General features: G+C 50.9%; 1 protein-coding gene across 8 annotated transcripts in view; it reads right to left on the bottom strand.

The window, feature by feature from the left end:
• Positions 1–17,796, bottom strand: part of LOC107324282 (protein CEPU-1) — a 267,820-nt gene that overhangs the window by 20,575 nt on the left and 229,449 nt on the right. For all 8 annotated transcript variants that reach the window (XM_015884183.2, XM_015884187.2, XM_032449055.1 and 5 more), the window contains one exon: positions 16,961–17,193. In XM_015884183.2, the coding sequence (XP_015739669.1) occupies positions 16,961–17,193 (233 nt within the window). The remainder of the gene's footprint in view (positions 1–16,960; positions 17,194–17,796) is intronic.

Genomic DNA, 17,796 nt, shown 5'->3' with positions numbered 1-17,796 from the left:
CCCAAAGAGGGGACATAAAAAGGAAAGGGGCTGACAATGGGGAACAGACAAGGAGTGAATGGGGTATTCCACACCCAGCTGCTGCTCCCAAGGATCCTGTCCCTCTTTGTCCCCATCCCAGCTGCTGCACACACACTGCAATGACTGCAATGGCCTTGCACACATTGCCTCTGCTGTGCAGGTAAGTAATTTATTGATCCGTAAAGCACTCCAAGACGCTCTGGAAGGGATTATGTCATGCCAGTGCCGCGCAATAAAATAAGAAATGATGGATTTTTTGTGAACATGAGGGTGATTTAGGGTTTGTAGTTGGAAGTGTAGTTAAAGTACATTTTAAGTGGAAATCAAGGTGGGTAATGAATTATTCCCTGTTTTGAAGGGCTTCTGGGAGTTCATTTCTTTGCTGCTCTAGGTATGATGGCTAATCTGCTAATCATGCACTGGATCAGGAGGTCCCAGAAAGGGGGGCTCTGGTCAGGACAGTGGCTGTGAAGGCAACACCAAAGGAAATATTAAAATTCATCAGTGTCATTAAGCAAAGCATGAGGGCACACATCTCCTGGGATGGCTGGCTGGGAGATGCTCTGCCAACAGCCGTGTAGTCCGTGGAGATTCAATTAATGACAAAGCGCTGCAAGTGGGGAGAAAGCAAGAAACCAATGTGTGCTTCCCCAGCCATGGAGATGTGGCACTGAGGGATATGGGCAGTGGGCAATACTGATGGGAGGTGGGTGGTCAGACTGGATGATCTCAGAGGTCTTTTCCAACCCTAATGACTGTAGGATCCTAAGGAGCCCTGCTGACTCCAGCTGTCAGAAGATGTTATCTGCCATCTCCCATGCAATGCACACCGCGCCGAGGAGGAGCCTTGGCGATGTTTTTAATTAACGGATTCGCATCACTCATATTTGGCTTGTTTTGCCGAGCTCACTGAGGCTGGCAAACAGTAAATTCAGCCTTTGCATTGTGATTCTGGTGCCGTGCACGGGGATTTGCATCCACACGGTTGATGGATAGAAATCTGCAATCAAATTAAATGACCAGATTCTAAAACGTAATCAAAAACAAATCCAACTCGGGTTTCCACGTCTCCTGCAAACACATCCTGAAGGGCATCTCTTCCTCCTCCACTGTTGGTTGGTCTCTAGCAATGCATTGCAGCCTACCTGGGATGAGGTGAGGGATGGGGAACAGGAGAGCGACGGCATCAGCAAAGTCTTTAGGAACCACTTAAATTAAAAGCGGTAGGATTTAACGCGACAGTTATTGTATGCTAATTAAACGTTTGAATAATTAACCACGCGCACTATGTAAAATGCCTTTCTTGAGACTTAGCAGGTACGTCGTAAGGCTTTTACTACACTAGAGAGGGAAACTTCAATAAATAAGTGATCGCAAGTATATATTTAACATTATTTAACGGCCGCCGGTGCTGCCATTCCCTTTGCATTCAGGGCTTTACCCATCAGTTGGCCCTGCTGTAACACTGGGGCAGAGGAGAAATTCCTTCTGCTGAGCTCGGGACGCAGATGGAGCTGTGCCCCAATGGGAATGAATAAATAAATAAAGCTAAATAAATGCCAGCTTCCCAGGCGGGAGCCTCTCCTTGCGGGCAGTCCTTTTGTGTTCAGCATCTCTCCTGCTCAGAAGTGATTAAACATGGCAGTGTTGGCCAAGCTGCTCCAGTGACACAGTGCAGATTTCCCCAGAGACCGGCTGATGTTTCATCGATCTGAATTTTGCTTTTTTTCCCCCCTTTTTTGCTTCTTGCCACATTGATGGGAAAGGTCTCAGCGCAGCACCAAACTGCAAACCCAGAGCTTGGTTGGACTTGCATGCACGGAATCCCAGGGACAGAAAGCAGCGTGCTTAAATATTTAACCAAGCCATATGGCACGTTACACACTCAGGGTGTTCAGTCAGGTGATAGATGCCTGTGCAGCTCCAAGCATATGCACTTGCCTACACAGATGTACTCCCCAACTTGTGCTGTGTGTGCACACACTCTCCTGCCCCTGGCACAGGCTGAACCTCCCAGCATCCATCCCAGAGCCAACACAGGTGCAAACACCCCTGCATGCACCCCACAGCAGCCAAATGCAGTGCTGTGCACAGATGCTGAGCCCCTACACCACATCCAGCTTATCCCTATTGACACACATAGACCAGGGTCTGGAGCTAGCTCACCACCAGATACAGGGGAAGGAGACCAGCATGAGCCTACAAGGGTGTCTGCAATGAGGAACTGCATTTTTTGGCTCAGCCTCTTAAATCCTGACTAAGACAGAAGATGGGGCTGCAGTATCTCTGCCTGCTATCTGTGCAAGGGGTATTGCAGCCTGGGTGCACTCAGGGAGTCCCACAGAGCCCAGCATCACTTGAGCACAGCAGAGCCCCAGCAGTGCCCACGCCAGCAGACGGGCTCTGCTGGTAAGGCTTGCTTCCCCCTCATAAAACATGCAAACCTCCATCCTCCAGCACAAGCAACATCTGCTCCAGATCAAAGGCAACAGCAAAGAACATCTATAAAAGCATCTTGAAGCAAGAAAAAGAGGGAGACTCAGACTTGCGTTCTGCAGGCGATCTGTGATGTGCACTGGCAGCTTCCTGAGCATCAGGCTGCCAGAGCTCATGCCTTTAATAACAGGCTCTTTCTGCTGTTACCCACAGACTTCTCCGTATTTTACAGCACACTGATAGCAGGGCCATGCTGCTGGGAGCCCCAGCCCTGCTCACTGCAATGCCATGCATCACATAGAGCCCACACTGCTGCACCAATAACTGCAAACAACAGGGCTGGCTGGGATGGGGTGCAGGGACCCCAACACCAAGCTACAATCATAAGGGTTGGAAAAGACCTTTCAGATCCCCAAGCCCAACCCCCAAACCTGGCATCGGGAGAGGAGCCGGGAAACGAAGAGGACATACATAATGACCTTAATAAGCAATTAATAAATAACTAATGGCAATTGCTCGTTTTAAAGCAAGGCGTAATGAGATGTGTCATACAGCACTGAGATGTAACTAAATGATTCCCTGAGCAGATAACAGCTCCTATTGCAGCAGAGCTCTCTGAGCTTGGAGGACACCAAATTTTTTACACCCGTCTCTGCAGCAGGTTATATGGCAAGGCATCGAAATAACTCAGAGGGGGAGTGGGGAGAAAGACGTTCCCAATCATTCATTAGTAAAGTATTTGTGAACGCAGATATAATTCACCGCATAAGCTGCAGGGCTTCTGCAGACAAACTTTATAGCTAAGTGCCAAAAGGGAGCCCAATCTGATTCCACTTACGACAGCATAAATCTGCGCTGCTCCTGCCGTTGTCAACAAGGGATGTGCCAGAATAAACACAGCACAAAAGCAGAGTCAGAGCTCAAGCATGAGGACTTCTTTCTGACTTTGAGGCGGGTATGGGTTGTCTGCCATTAGCATTAAGCAGCCTTAATGCTGGGTCGCCTGCTTTTGAGGCTCTGGAAGGATCTGGGTCTGCTTTCATACTATGGTGCCCAAAGGAGGTCAGAATCATATGGTTTCAGCTGGAATGGACCTCAGAGGCCAATCAGTCCCACTCTGTGCATTGAACTGGGACACCCACAGCTCGGAGCCCCATCCCCTGACCATGGCTGTCTGCAGGGATGGGGCATCCCCCGAACTGCTGGACTGCAGTGGATGTTTCCTTCCCTCAAATGATCCTAATGCTGCAGATCTCCTTTACAAACCCGCTTTGTGCTTCTCGGGCAAATGAAAACAGAAAAAGAAAAATGAAAGCTGTAAGAAAGGAGTTTTTATATTGTCAGCCATGAAGAGATGCAGCTTAAGAAAGACTGCTCGACAGATCAGCTCCCTGTCTAGACAGATCTCATTTTCGGCTCCACGCACGCTGCACAGAGCTAGGATCTAGTTTTCAGCTTCTGCTTTTTGCCCCCAAGTCACCTGGGATTCCCCCTGCCAGACAAGCAACGCCTCATGAAAAGCAGAAAATTGAAGGATCTCGGAGCCTTGAGACACACGGCGTCATCTTCCCAGCATCGCTGACACCTCTCATCACAGCACTGCACACAGCCACCTCCACGGCCATCAAACTGACAGTGACGTGGGGACATGTGGGGTCTGTGGGGTCCCCCGGGCGCTGCCGGAGGCTCTGTTGGACCCCTGGGAGATGTCACTGCATGGGGACGAGTGCGCCCGGCAAAGTTGGAACACGACGCCTCGCTAATACAAAGCTTGTCAAACCCATCACCTCCAAATGCTGAACGTCTTTATTAGATTCCTTTATCTCCCCCCGAGATCGGAGGGACACGACGAGACGATTCTCAGCGGAGATGTCATCATCCAGAAACTAATTAAAGGCTGTGCGGGAAGTCGGGCCACGCCGCACTCTGGAGAACAAAACGCATTAGCAACTGGAGTCGAGAAAAATATTACAAGTGAACTTCAGATCAGAGAGGGAGAGCGAGGGATTTGACAATAACTCTCCTCTCTGTTTCTCCCCTGCTCGTCCTCGATGGCCATTCCCCAGCAGGGCCGAGCACCTGGGAGCAGATCCTGCCTTGTGATGGATGCTGAAGGATGCTGGATCTGGATGGCGCCCAGGGAGAAAATCATCCTTTGGTATTTGAGATGCATGTACCATCCTGCTATGATCATAAAGCAGCTTAGGTTGGAAGGGACCTTAATGATCACCTCGCAAAACCTCAGCCCCTCTCCCCATAACCAGCCCTGCATGCAGGTCCCACAACAGCCCCCCGTGCAGCCCCCAGAGCTCCCCACTCCAGGCTGGGCACTCTGTGCATTGAGCCTGCTGAGCCAGCCCGCACCACTTCCCTTGCAGAGAGGAACGCACGGGAACAAAGAGCTCCAACATCCTTCCCAAAGATAAATCAGATGCTCTAATGCAGCCCGCATCTCCAATGAATATAGGGCAGGTGTCTCTGAAGTGAAGTATTAGTTAAAGTGATGCTCTTTAAATTACATTTCGGCTATTTCAAGCAGACAGGTTGTGTGTGGGTTGTTGGTGTTTTTTTTTTTGTTGTTGTTGGATTGGTGTTTTTTTTTTTATGATCTATCTAGAGGCTTAAAAAGACACAGAGAGAAATAAATCTCTCTTCCATTAAAAACACACCATGCTCTTGCATATTTGCTCTTATCTTCGTGCTCTCCTCCGCGCTGCCTCTCCCCCGACTCAAGCACAAAATAAGTGTTTCTGATTCCTCTTTCCACACCGACGCTGATCTCATTGCAGGAGCCCAGGGATGGCTGCAATGGTCGCCTGATGCTCCCACCTCCAAACTCACTGCGATCCACAGCTTTAATGTGGAATGGAGAGAAAGCCCCAACTTTGGGCTGAACTGCTGCTGCGGTCTGTCTATATCTTCTCCTCTGTTTGTGTCCCTTTGGCCTCTTTCATCTACTTTTGTCCCTCCTGCTCTCTCTGAGATATCTTTCACCGTTCCAGGGGCTGTGCCAACCAGACACAAAAATACAGTGTATACCGTGGGGTCAGATGGAAGCAATCCCAATCCACGCATCAGCCATAAACCTTGCAAAGCGCTGGAGATACGCACGACTGCCGTGTCCTCAAATCCCCCATTTGCCTACAAAGCCTCCAGCAGTTCCTCCCCGCTGCCAGCAGCGGCTCTGCTCGCTGTTATTTTTCCTCCCCGTGCCTTGGCATCCCCAAATAATTGTTCTTCCTGTGCTTCCACCTCGAGCTCCATCAATTTCAGGAGCCTCCTCAATCCTACTCAATCCCTTTCTTTCTGCTCGCGTTCAAGTCTGGTGAAAAATAAATGGACTGGGCAGGGAGCGCGGCCCCATTATCTTCTGATTAGGAGGTCTGGAGGCCAGCACTGCTACTGCTGACCAACCCCTTTGCTCGCCTGCTCATGAAGCAGGAGGTCAGCAGTGCCCGGCAGCCTCACAAGAGCCGTGGGTGAGGTGATTTATGCCTCCAGATGCTGCTGCTCCTCCGGTCTCCTGGGATCACACTGCTCAGCATGCGACCTGCCAGCACATCCATCATCCATGCTGGGGCACAGCTGCCATCCTACAGCCACCCCATTCCATCTTTCAGTGCTTCTTTGCACAACCTGGAGCTTGTGTTCCCTCCACGGGGGCTGTGGGAGTCCCTATGCTCACCCCATGGAGCATCTCTGGTCTTGCATGACCTAGTTGTTGTGTGATGACCCACATCGTGCAGCTCACACCTCTTCACCCCTTAACATCTACTTGAAAGAGAAGTCCTAACAATTAGCCCTCCAGGGCCTCAATTCGCCTTGATGTGCATGGAGCACAACATGGTGCTGCAAGTGCTCAGTATCTGTGCCCATCACCACGTTCATTTCTTGGGCATTAACCCCACTGTTACAACACCCCCACGTTATGGGATTACTATTATCACAGATGGGGAAATAAGACCCAAAGAGCAAATGGCCCCAAAGTGTCCATTAGGATTGATGCTCAAGCAGCACCTGCTATCCCGCCAGGCTGTGCTGAGCACAGCAAGACATCCACACGCAGAGGTGCAATTAAAATTTCATCAAGAGATTTCTACCCACATATGCAAAGTTGGACAGAGCTAAAAGCAAAGGCACCGGCAGGCAGGGCCAGCAGCGAGCTCTGCGTGCGCGGGGGCTGCTCTCGTTTTCCATGAGGAATGTGCCTTCATTTCCCATTTCTCCTCAATGAAACCCTCGAGCCTTCAGCCTGGCCACCCTCGCGCCTCTGAGAAAGCCCTAAAAGCCACAGGGACTTATCTTCCCCCAGAGCATCCTTTAATTTCCCTATTTGTCTTGCTAATGCCCAGCATCACCGATGGTGCTGCGTATTCCCCCTGCGCTCATTACTTTCCATGGAAGGAAAGAATATTTTTACCCCTTCCTTCCTACTCCTCCTTCCCCTCCATTTAATCCCTTTGGAAGCTCCTTCTCCGGAGTTTCCTTTCTTTCCTCTCCCCCTTTTCACTTCTAAAACCTGCGCTTCTCAGATTCAGAATCATCACTGTTTTTAACTTGGCTCGAGCCTCTTTAATTAAGTTACTTTCCATTATTTTTTATCTAGTCCATTTGTCTACATCCCCCTCGCCCTCCCCTATTCTTCCCTTCCTCCCCAAGGCAGGCTGGGTATGAAATCTTACATTTCCATTTGGCTAACAATCACTTTGAATTTTTAAATGCTATTAAATTGGATCACACCGGTCACTGGACGGGAGTTGTCGAGCTGTGATATTTACTTGTGCCAGTCAAAGGGAAATGAAATTGCAGCGGAGCAGGGGGAGATGAGGGGGGAGAACAGATTTATTCTGCCCGCGGTACTCACAAACAGGCACAATCCCTTTGGATTTTAGAGCGAGTTCAAAGGAAACTCTTACGCTCAACCATGAATGTATTGTAATGTCTTTAATAAATCAATTACTTGTTGGCAGGGAAGTGTCATTGCATCTCCAATCCTTGTAATCACCTCCGCCTTGCTGTGTTTTAAGGGCTGAGAAAGCACTGAGGTGGAAGGGGAGCCCAGAGGAGGAGTCAGGTAGGGCAAAAAGAAGGGAAAAAATGGTAGAAAAAAACTTCTGCATCGTCTGGCCAAAAAAAACCCAACAACCCACCAGCAACAAAAAAGAGGGAGAGAGAATGAAAGCTTCAGAAAGATGCATCTCATGTAGCTCCCTCATGCTGCACGTTACTTAGGGGCAGGATTTGAGCTCCTGCCTCCAGGAGGGTGCTGCTATTCCAATTGCACTAAAAGAGGCCTTTTTATGCTGGAAAATGTGCTAAAAAGCAGGAGAGCAGGATTTGATTACAAAGCAGTCCCGGCCAAATCCAGCCCCTCCTCCTCTCTCTCTGCTGACAATATCCTCCCCTCCACAACAACAATAATCTGAGCACAAACAGACACAAAGCTTTTCAGAAAGTAATGAACTCCGGCTGGAGCCAAGGCAGGAAGGGTTTAATGTTTAGCTCGGAAAGCTTGGCGAGGCCATCAATTATATAGCCCTGCTGCTGAAGGAGCAAAAAATATTATTTCAGACAGACATGGCCGAGAAGAAAAGATAGAGAAGGAAAACACTGCAAGGAAGAATTAATTCTGGGAGAGAAGTGCTTGCAAAAGAGGAGCGGGATGAAAGCTGGAGCTCTCAGGATGGAGTAAGTGAGGGATTGCAGAGGGCATGGCATGGAGAGACATCTCTATGGACCGTGGGAAGAGTAAGGGGAGCCTATGGACATCTATATGGAGCTGCCATCATCACCACCTTGCCCCATGTTTTGACCCAGCTCCATCATTAGGGCCAGGAAACCCAGACCAGCAATATTTCAGGACCTATATTTCATAGAGTCATAGAAGCACCGAGGTTAGAAGGGGCCTCCAAGACCATCAAGTCCAACTGTCCACTCATTCCCACAAGCACTTCCCAAAGGCCGTATTTCCTCATCTATTTTCAAGGCTCTCTACCTTCTCATTCCTTCTGCAAATCTTTCTTCCTCACTGCATCACCGGAACAGAAAAGCAAAAGAAAAGCCAGCAAGACAAGAGCACAAAGCTCCCAGCATGTGTCCCATCAGTCCTCAATCTCATTTTCCAAGTTTCAACCCCTTCAGAGCAAAAAAGCCCCATTCCCCCCCCTCCACTCTCCCATAGGCTCAGTGACCCCTCCAGCCCGTCCTTAAGCTTGCGGATATTTGTCGAGCTTTTCCAGCAGCTGTTCCCTTGGCCTCTCCTTTATCTCCAGCATTGTGTTCACATCTGCTTCCCACTCTGCCTCCTTTTCCCTGCCGCTGGGAGCCGGGTTTTAAATCACTGCTCAGCGCTCCGGCTGCCAGATGCGGATTTCACACTGCCCAGCATGCTCCGTTTGGATAGGTATCCAAAGGCCGTGTGCAAGCCTCTTTTTTCCTTCTCCCCTCCTCCCTTTTGGCCACAGAGCCAGCTTGGCTCGGGATCCATGTTCCGACACCTGGTTGCTGGCAGCTCACAGCATTGGCACCAATGTGCTGCATGCGGCTCCGTGATAGGGATGGGGAGGGCAGTGTGACCCAGCCGGGCTATCAGGGATGCACTGGTGGCCATCCCCGCATGGGCTGGCAGCTGTCCCACCACTGTGTCCTCACAGCTTTGCTTGGAGGTTTGGCTGAGCCTGGCTCTGGGATTTGTGTGCTAGTAAAGCGCAGCTCTGGACAGCATCGTGTAGGAGATGTGTTCAGGACAAGACATGGCCATCTGCAGCATCACTCCCTACCTCTGAGCATGGAGATTTTGGCAAAGCAAAGCAGCAAATGCGCTGGGGAGCAAACAGACAGGGGCACAAGGAAGGATGCCACACTGCTGCCTGTGACAAAACACCTCTTTTGGATTGCAGTCTCCCTGTGCTACCCAAACAAGTGAGGGTGGCACTCTGTAATGCACTTCATGACTTCCCCAAAACTCATTTGCCATTTTCTCATTGCAATATTGCACCCTTGGCCCTCTGGACCCTGCAGCATGGACCCCACAGGTGCTGCCCTGTGTATGGCAATGGTGAAGGCAGCACCAAGCTGATCAAACCTGCTGCAACAGGCTGCTGCTGCTGGACCTGGCTCCGGGGGGACTGGCCAGAAAATCAGCTCTAAAGGCCAAAAAGAAGAGCCAGATTAAAGTATCAACTCAGAATTTATGCTCAGGACTTAAGGTTTAATAATGCAACAGAAAATCAATATTTAATAAAGCAAATGATGGAGAAAAACAGTGAATGGGAGATGAGCTGCTGCTCCTGTTTTCAAACATGTGAGTCCCAGAGGAGCCAGGTTGGCAGGATGGATGTGACACCAGATTGCCATGCGAGCTGGCACGCAGGGTGTGAGGTCCCACTGCTTCCAACCGCGGTGTCAGGGGGCTCACAGGTCTTTTATTAAAGGACAAACAAGGAATTAGAGCGGTGGTCAGAGTCCAAATATCCATGGACAGCAACCAAATGCTGATGCACAAGGGAAGCCAAGCAGCTGCCTTGCTGAGTAGGCCCAGATTTGCACTCGGGATGGAGAAATGTGGGCAGACGGGCAGCACCGTGTCCAGGCTCCAAACACACCGAGCGGGGTTGGCCAGGATCTGCTGACAAAAGGGGGAGAGCAGCAGGGCTTGGAGCACTGAAACCTGCCTGCCAAGCCAGGATGCTCTCCTGACGTGCAGAAGAGGGGATGAGGGTGGCAATTATGGGGTAGCAGCAAGCACATCGGGCATCACTGCCTGCCAGGCACCGTGACAAAGTGAGCGCACAGAGAGCACTGAGGGATGCGATGGGGATGCAGGGACAGAGCAGCAGCTCTGACTCCCTCCCCTGGAGCTGGGAGCAAACTGCACTCTGAGTGCATGGCATTGGGATGCTGTCCTGCTGCATGCTGCAGAGTAAAGATGCATCCGATTCCTACAAGTGCATCCAAAACCTTACAAATGCATCCATGCCCTACAAATGTATTCAAACTCTACAAGTGCACCCAACCTCAAAGCACTTTTTCAGATTTGGGGTTCTCATTCAAGAAACTGGATGCTTCTTGCTTGAGTCGTACTGAATCCCACTGCTCCCATGCATAAAACGCTGATGCCCAGTGCTGAGCTGCAAAGCACTCCCTGAAATGACCACCACTGCAGTGGTTCTCCCTCCCTCCCTGTCCCCCACCTCCTTCTCTATGCCCACCCATCTCCATCTCAGAAACAGGCTGAGCTTTCCTCATGCTGAAAAGTCAGAAAGTGTTTTTCTGTTGGTCCTTTCCCTACTCCCACCCAGGCAATACTGGGTGCTGCCTGGGGTGCACTAGGCTCACCCACGGAGGAGGGGAGCTGCAGCCTGCTGGATGCAAGCAGCGTGGCTCAGGATGCACAAGGCTGCACCCCACCCCCTCAGGCAAATCCAATGTCACAAAGTTTGGGGACTCAGGGTAAGCCTTCCCAGCATGGCTCACACAGTTACAGGTGCTCAGCTCTCCCCGGTGCCCTTGGATGGAGCCCCTCCATCACCGCAGCGTGCCGGGTTGCTTGCCTGGCCCTGCGGCACGGCCATAATTTGTAGCTTGTGCTGGGATCCTTCACGATGAAAGATGACATATAAATATAAAACGTTATCGCTCCATAACAGCCACATGCTATAAAACGCCGGGCAGAAGGATCTGGAACTAGATGGAGGCAGTGCTTTAAATCCTTCCCCGCAGAGTTACTACCGCTAAAACAACAGCCCTGCTCCAAAGAGCTCCGGCACGGAGGGAGGAGAAGAAAGGCTCCGATAACAACACCCGATCGCAGAGTTGGGCTAACAGAGCGACTTCACAGCACGGTGACCTTCCTGTGCCAACAGCCCCAGGAGCTGCAACACGGCCACACCGGCACCATCTCCTCCATCCATCCCCTGCTGTGCTGTGTGGATGGCTCTGTGTTACTATAGGAACGATACGCGCTGCTCCCCGTGTCCCCCTACGGCGCGTTGACTCCGCGATCGCGATAACGGCGCTGTCACTGCAGTAACATTACATTGTTGAGGTCTCACTGTTCTCCCCTTAATTTTATTGTTGTAAGATTAAATTGCAATAATGTTATTGAGCAGCCATTAGCATTGCCATGGTAACAATAACATTAAGGCAGCGCTATCACGTTACAGTGGTCCTACCGCTCCGCCGCAAATATTTTAACGTAGTAAAACAAAAGAGATGACTGCAGTAACATTACATGGCAGCCACCTCGTTAACCCACCGCTGGCTTTGCTGGGCTGAATGGTACTTTGGGGCCTGTTCATGGAGGTGGGGAGATGCTCACCTCCTATGGGATGCTGGAGGATTCCTTGTTGTAAGACCCAAGACCTTCAGAAACCCAATGTCCTCCTCCAGCTCTGCCTGAGAGATTTTGCAGAGCATTTGCAGAGCTGCTGCTGAATGGCTCCAGGTGATGCAAGTGACCTCCCCGTGAAAGCCTTTGCAGAGGATGGGTGAATGGAGCTGCTGGGAGCTTGCGTGCATAGAAAGGCTCAAAGAGGAGCAGGCTCTTGCTTTGCAAAGAGGAGTGACCTGAGGGTGACCTGTGTGTCTCTGTGGGAGTAGCAAAGAGCTGCACTGAGCTCACCCTGCCACAACCAAAGCACACATGGCTGATGCTGGGAGGGATGGAAATAAGGGAGCTACAGGGTGTTGGGAGATGGGAATGGCCCCTACGGGATCACTGCATGCCCCCCATGTACCTTGGATGGTACAGCACTGTGGTGCAGGGTCTGCATTCACACTGCTTAGAGGAACCTGCTGGGTTCCAGTGTTAGCAGTTCACCAGGAGAGAAAAGCAGAGAAACTACCCACAGCCGTGATGTACATGAGGAGGTAAAGCATGCAGGCAATGAAAACAGTCCACATCCTATGAATCACTACCTCTCCCTTCCCCTCACCTCAGTCTCCTGCCAATTATCTCTATTTGGGAGCAATGACGTTCTCTACTGGGCACTTGTTCGCTTTTGGCCCTACCCCAAATACCATTCACCTCCCCATCTCTCCCACTCTTTCTTTCCTGTGCCAGTGTCCCCAGGAAGGAGGATGCACAACATTCAGTGCAGACCAGCACACTTCGTCCCTCTAGCACCAGTAGAGCCTGAAACTGCACTGAGAGCAGGGACAAGTACTTGGTGCAAGTTCCAGAGTCTGTTTTTCCCCCTCCTGCCCCACACTATAATTGCTAATTAATAATAACGCTCAGCTCTCAGATAAGGCATTCCATCTTCAAAGACCTCCGTCGACATTACCAAATTAATCCTCATCAACCCCCCTGTGAAGTAGGTGACAATTATTATCTCTGCCTTGCAGATGTTAAATTGATTTGCAAAGGGGTCAAGTGACTCTTAAGGGCTGGGACAGCCTGCCCAGCCCCAAGCTGTGTACCTGGCCACTTAGTTCAACCTGTGGATTAAATCTCACTTCTTGCCCCAAGAGAAGCGACCAGACCCAGTGCTCAGCCCTTGTCATAGGGAAGCATCCCTATCCACCCTGTTTTCCTTGCAAGCTGCCTTCAGACAACATCAACTACAGCTGCAGTGTCTGATCCTCCTGCACTGCTATGTGAACCCTTCCTCACTCAGCTCAGTGCCGGCAGCAGTGCCCTCAAAAAGTTATTCCCAACCTCCCTTGAGCCAAAGGGGCTTATGGCATCAAAGGAAAATTAATTGGGCAGAGTTCAGGGCTTGAAACAAAGCCGGGGTGAGGCTGTGAGCCCCATCAGCTGCTTTATCTCTTCAGAACACACCAGTGATGCTATGGGGCAGCAATGATGCTGTGGGGTGACAGTGCTGCTCGGGGTGAGGTGCCAACCCAGTGCCAGCTCCCACCCCAGAGCATCCCCATGCCACTTATGCCCACTGCCCCCAACTCCAGCAAGCAGGTAATCAGTTCCCATATGAAAGCAGGGATTTGCAGATTAAGCCCAACCCAAGGAGTGGGAAAACTCATTTACACCAAACAAAAGGGGAGGGGTGATTGCTTGCTACGGTGACAACAGAAAGAGCCAGATAGGGCCACAGAAAGTGATAAAGCAAAGTAAAGTACTAATATCCCTCAGTTGCATTCCCGTTTTATTTCATTATTTTTTCTTCTGCTTTCTTTCTAAGCACTAAAATTCCACCATTTTCTATCATGCAAATTCGCATGTCTAAGTGAGATTAAGCTCCGGCAGCACCGTGCCTCCTTCACCAAGTCCATTTCCAGCACTGAGATAAGGCCAACTTTCCATAATGCATCTTACAAGGCAGTGGGAGTGTTGTGCAGGCGCGTGTCGGAGACGGCTTATTATCAATACAAATAAGAGCTTTCCAGACACCGTCCTCCTCCTCCCTCTCCTCTCTCTTTTCAGCCCAGCGACCTGGAGAACAGAGGCTTAAATAGCTGGAGTGCCCCGGGGGAGAGGGAGAAGGAGCTGTGTGTTAAATAAACCCACGTTGGGAAGGAGGAGATGAGAGCGTTGCTCTTCAAAGGTCAATGGGGCCAAGCTGAAGCCTTCTTCTCTGCCCTGGGTTTGCACATCTCTCTATGCACAGAGCTCACTCAGAGAATCACTGCAGATTGATGCCCATTGAGCACATCCCTCAGTGCCACATCTCTGCTGCTCTGGGGAGGGTGACCCCACCACTCCCCGTGCCAGTAACACCTGCATGCTTTGCTGGGTGTTTCTCCCCATCTTCACCCCACGTGTGCCCCCAGTCTGAGCACACTACTGAACACACAGCCAGCCACCCTTCCCTGCGCTGTGCTCCTGCAGCAGCAGCCCCTCCTGAGAACAAATCCATGGCAAACCAAAGGGATGTGCAGGGGCCGCCTCCCAGACACCGCAGACAACACAGGCACTGCCCCAGAGGTTCATTTTCGGCTCCACACCAAACAGGCAGGAGGTGGCTTGGAGCTTGTTTCTTGCACTTTACACCTCTTGCAGCGATGTTGCTGCCTCACATCAATTTCACATCACCGACACCCAGCCTGACCTCACTTAAAACGGTCCCTGAAATAGCAGGTCTGAACTTTGATGCATTCAGAGCCGTGGGGCTGTTGTCTCCTTCCTGGGTTCATTTGTCCCATATTAGTGCTGAGGCTCGCTGGCAGCAGGAGGGGGAGACGCGCTGATCTGCTATTCTTGGATTAGCAGCCATCACCTTTTGCCTTTCAGGGGAAGGATTTCAAGAGCGACGAGTTTCTGAAAGCCTGACCAACAAGGAAAGGTGGGAGAAAGAGGGCTCCAGTCGGTTCAGATAGAAGGTGGCTAAGGGGCAACACGATAACAACCTTCCCAAAAGCAAAAGGTTGTAACAAAGAGGACATTGATCAATTGTTCCCCACGTCCGCTGGGGATAGGATGAGAAAAACTCCACTTCATTTACAACAAAGAAGGTTTAAGTTAGGTATTAGCCATAGCCATACATTTCCTAATTATAAATGTAGCAGAGCAGTAGAATAGATTGTCTGGGGAGATGGCAGAACCTGCTTTGTTAAGAGATTTTAAGAATAGCTCTCACAAATGTTTGCCGGCGCTGTCCCTGCCTCGTTGCAGGGGGACAGGCTAAATTAGCTCTGGAGGTGCCTTCTGCCCACCTATTTTGGGATCTCAGCCATCAATAGAGTCAACCTAGAAATAAACGCACGGCATTTCCCTTGCTGCAGCTCAGCCATCCTCGGGTTCCCAATGGCTTTCAGTTGCCCAGCTGCCACAAGGGACCATTTCCAACACCTGCATCCTACACAAAGCTCCTTTTCCCACCCTGCCTCTCTTCTGTCTTTATTCCTTCCCCCACGGACCCACTCCACCCAGAAGCCCCATGAGGGATGCCCGAGCTCCCCTCCATATGGACATACCCTACATATGGAGGGCTGCGCTCACCTTTAACTGGGGTCACATCAGCAATCCTCCCTTTGTTGGGCACAGCGCTCACTTCCACACCCCTGTCCCAGCACATTGCTGCTATTCCCACATTCCACCCAAGAAATGGCTGAGCAACCCAAGCAATAACTTTTGAAATGAGGGGTCATGCTTCCAAGAGCCAGCATTTCTACCAGCAGCAGCGAGGATGTGCATCATGTTACAGGGCTGAGTCCATCACTGTGTCCTCCAGTGCTCTGCTGTACCACTGCTGGGAATTAAGATGTGACCTTTTCCTCCTGTATCCAAACATCTCTTCCTAATGCTACACAGAAGGGATGAGCCTGGGTGTCTGGTGATACGGGAAACTGGTCAGCAAACTGGAATGAGGAGGGAGCCAATATAAATTGCATCACCCCGGTGCCTGATAGCGACTTGGGAACTTGCGGGTGATCGACTTTGGCTTAAGAAATGCAGGCAGGTAATAACAGATTGCAAGATAAACGGCAAAGACCCAGGATGGCAACACATCCGCTTTCTCTCCGTGGTTAATGGAGATGGAGAAAGTCCGGCTGTGTTTAGTTTGCTTGATTGCTCGAAGAGCAAAGACAAAACGGAAGGGGAAGGAGGGGGGGAAGGTTGGGTTTGGGTTTTTCCCCCCCATCTATTCATTAGGCTGTCAATTATGCTCAGGCCTGGCATATTGACGGCGGATTAGCTCAACCCAGGTCTGTGTACAAGACCAATGCCTTTTTAACCCAGCTTGTTTCCAGATCAATACACCCATCAGCATTCGAAAATTAGCCCGAGATGAGATTCCAATACTCGAGTTGGTGTGTCATGCTAAGAGGGCTCCTGGCCAAATCACACAAAAAGAGGGAGGAAAAAGAGAGCTGCTAGCAAGGGATCAGAAATTCTCCATCGATCCCCCCATAGGCTGTCTCCATGCCAGCAGCCCCTTACCCAGTGCATGTCCCTACACCTGCATAGTTGCACCCATCCATTCCCTGCTGTGGGTCCATGGGCTCACACACACCTCTGGGGTTGGCAGCCTCCAGGAGGATGTGTTGGGCCACCACATGCTCCACCACCCCACGCCATCCCTCCTCCTCCTCTCAGGAGTTTTAACACACAAACACATATTGTTGCTAGGCATACACACACCCCCGCACAGTACACAAATCTGCTTGCTCTTTCTTTTCCCCCAGCACAAATTTTACTTTAAGCATTGCCTCCAGCACTGGGAGGGAAAAAAAATGCATCAAAACACGACAAAAACCAGCAATGTGAGCTTAGTGGTGATTATTTTAGGAGGCAGGATGGCTGTACCACAGTCCCATGATTGCTACAAGTAAGTTGGGTAAATGTGACAGCAAATGTAGAATCATTCAGGTTAGAAAAGACCACTAAGATTGTCAAGTCCAACCGTCAGCCCATTGCCACCATGGCCACACTCAAGCACATCCCAACCTCATGTGGATTCTCCAAGCCTGGATCACCTTCCATGGTTGCACCGAGCTGTCTTCACAGCAGAAGCAATGGGAGGAGAAGACCCCATGGCAAAAGAGAGGCGAAAGTGGAAGCGCTGAGCCCACCCCCCTCCTCAAAGCCCCTTCCCCTTACCTTGCACGATGAGGTGGACGCGCGATGTTTTGGGGTGATTGTCTGTCTGCACAGAGCAGGTGTAGGGCCCCTCATCGTACACATCCACGTCGTGGATCTGGATGCTGTACTGGGTTTTGGTGTTGGCCAGGAGCACCACCCTCGGGTCCAAGCACCACTTGTCATTGCCGGCATAGAGGATGCTGCTGCGGTTCAGCCAGGCCACGCGGGTGACGCGGTTGTCCACGGAGCACCTGTGGGCAGAGCAGACCTGTTAACAAGCTACCATCACCCTTTCCCAGCCCCATTCCTCACTCCCTGCTGCGCAAAGCACCAAAGCAAGCTGAAGATCACAGAACCTAGTCGGGCTTTGCTTGATGCCAGTGATGGCAGATAATGTCCTTCCATAAAACCACTCAGCCTAAGCTCCACTGTTTATGTTCTCCCCAGTCTACTCCATTATTTGTGCACTGGCTGGGATGCAAATTAACTTTGGAGGCATCAGAGGCTCCTAGCAGCCTCTGGAAGCTGTGCAGGGTAGCAAAGGAAGGCAGCACCCCATGGAACCAGCCCAACACTTATCATGGGAAGCTGCAAGATGTGCCCCCATGATCCCATTCCAGCTGGAGCTGGACTTGGTGGGGCACGATCCACCCCCATGAGCCTCCTCCTCCCCATGGCGCTGTTGCTCTCCTCCTCCTCGAGCGTTTGCGTACCTCACATGGACTTGCATAGAGTGTTTACAAGGAGAGCCACACCACCTCCAGTTCGTTTCCACGTCCCGACTCTCCCCAGGAGGTGGGCGATGCCATTATTCCCATTCTATAGGCGTGGGAGGGAGATGCGGAGAAGCGCGC

Source organism: Coturnix japonica, chromosome 24 (genome assembly GCF_001577835.2).
Source record: "Coturnix japonica isolate 7356 chromosome 24, Coturnix japonica 2.1, whole genome shotgun sequence".
Classification (NCBI taxonomy): Eukaryota; Metazoa; Chordata; class Aves; order Galliformes; family Phasianidae; genus Coturnix; species Coturnix japonica.
This window is presented reverse-complemented; position numbering and strand designations above follow the sequence as displayed.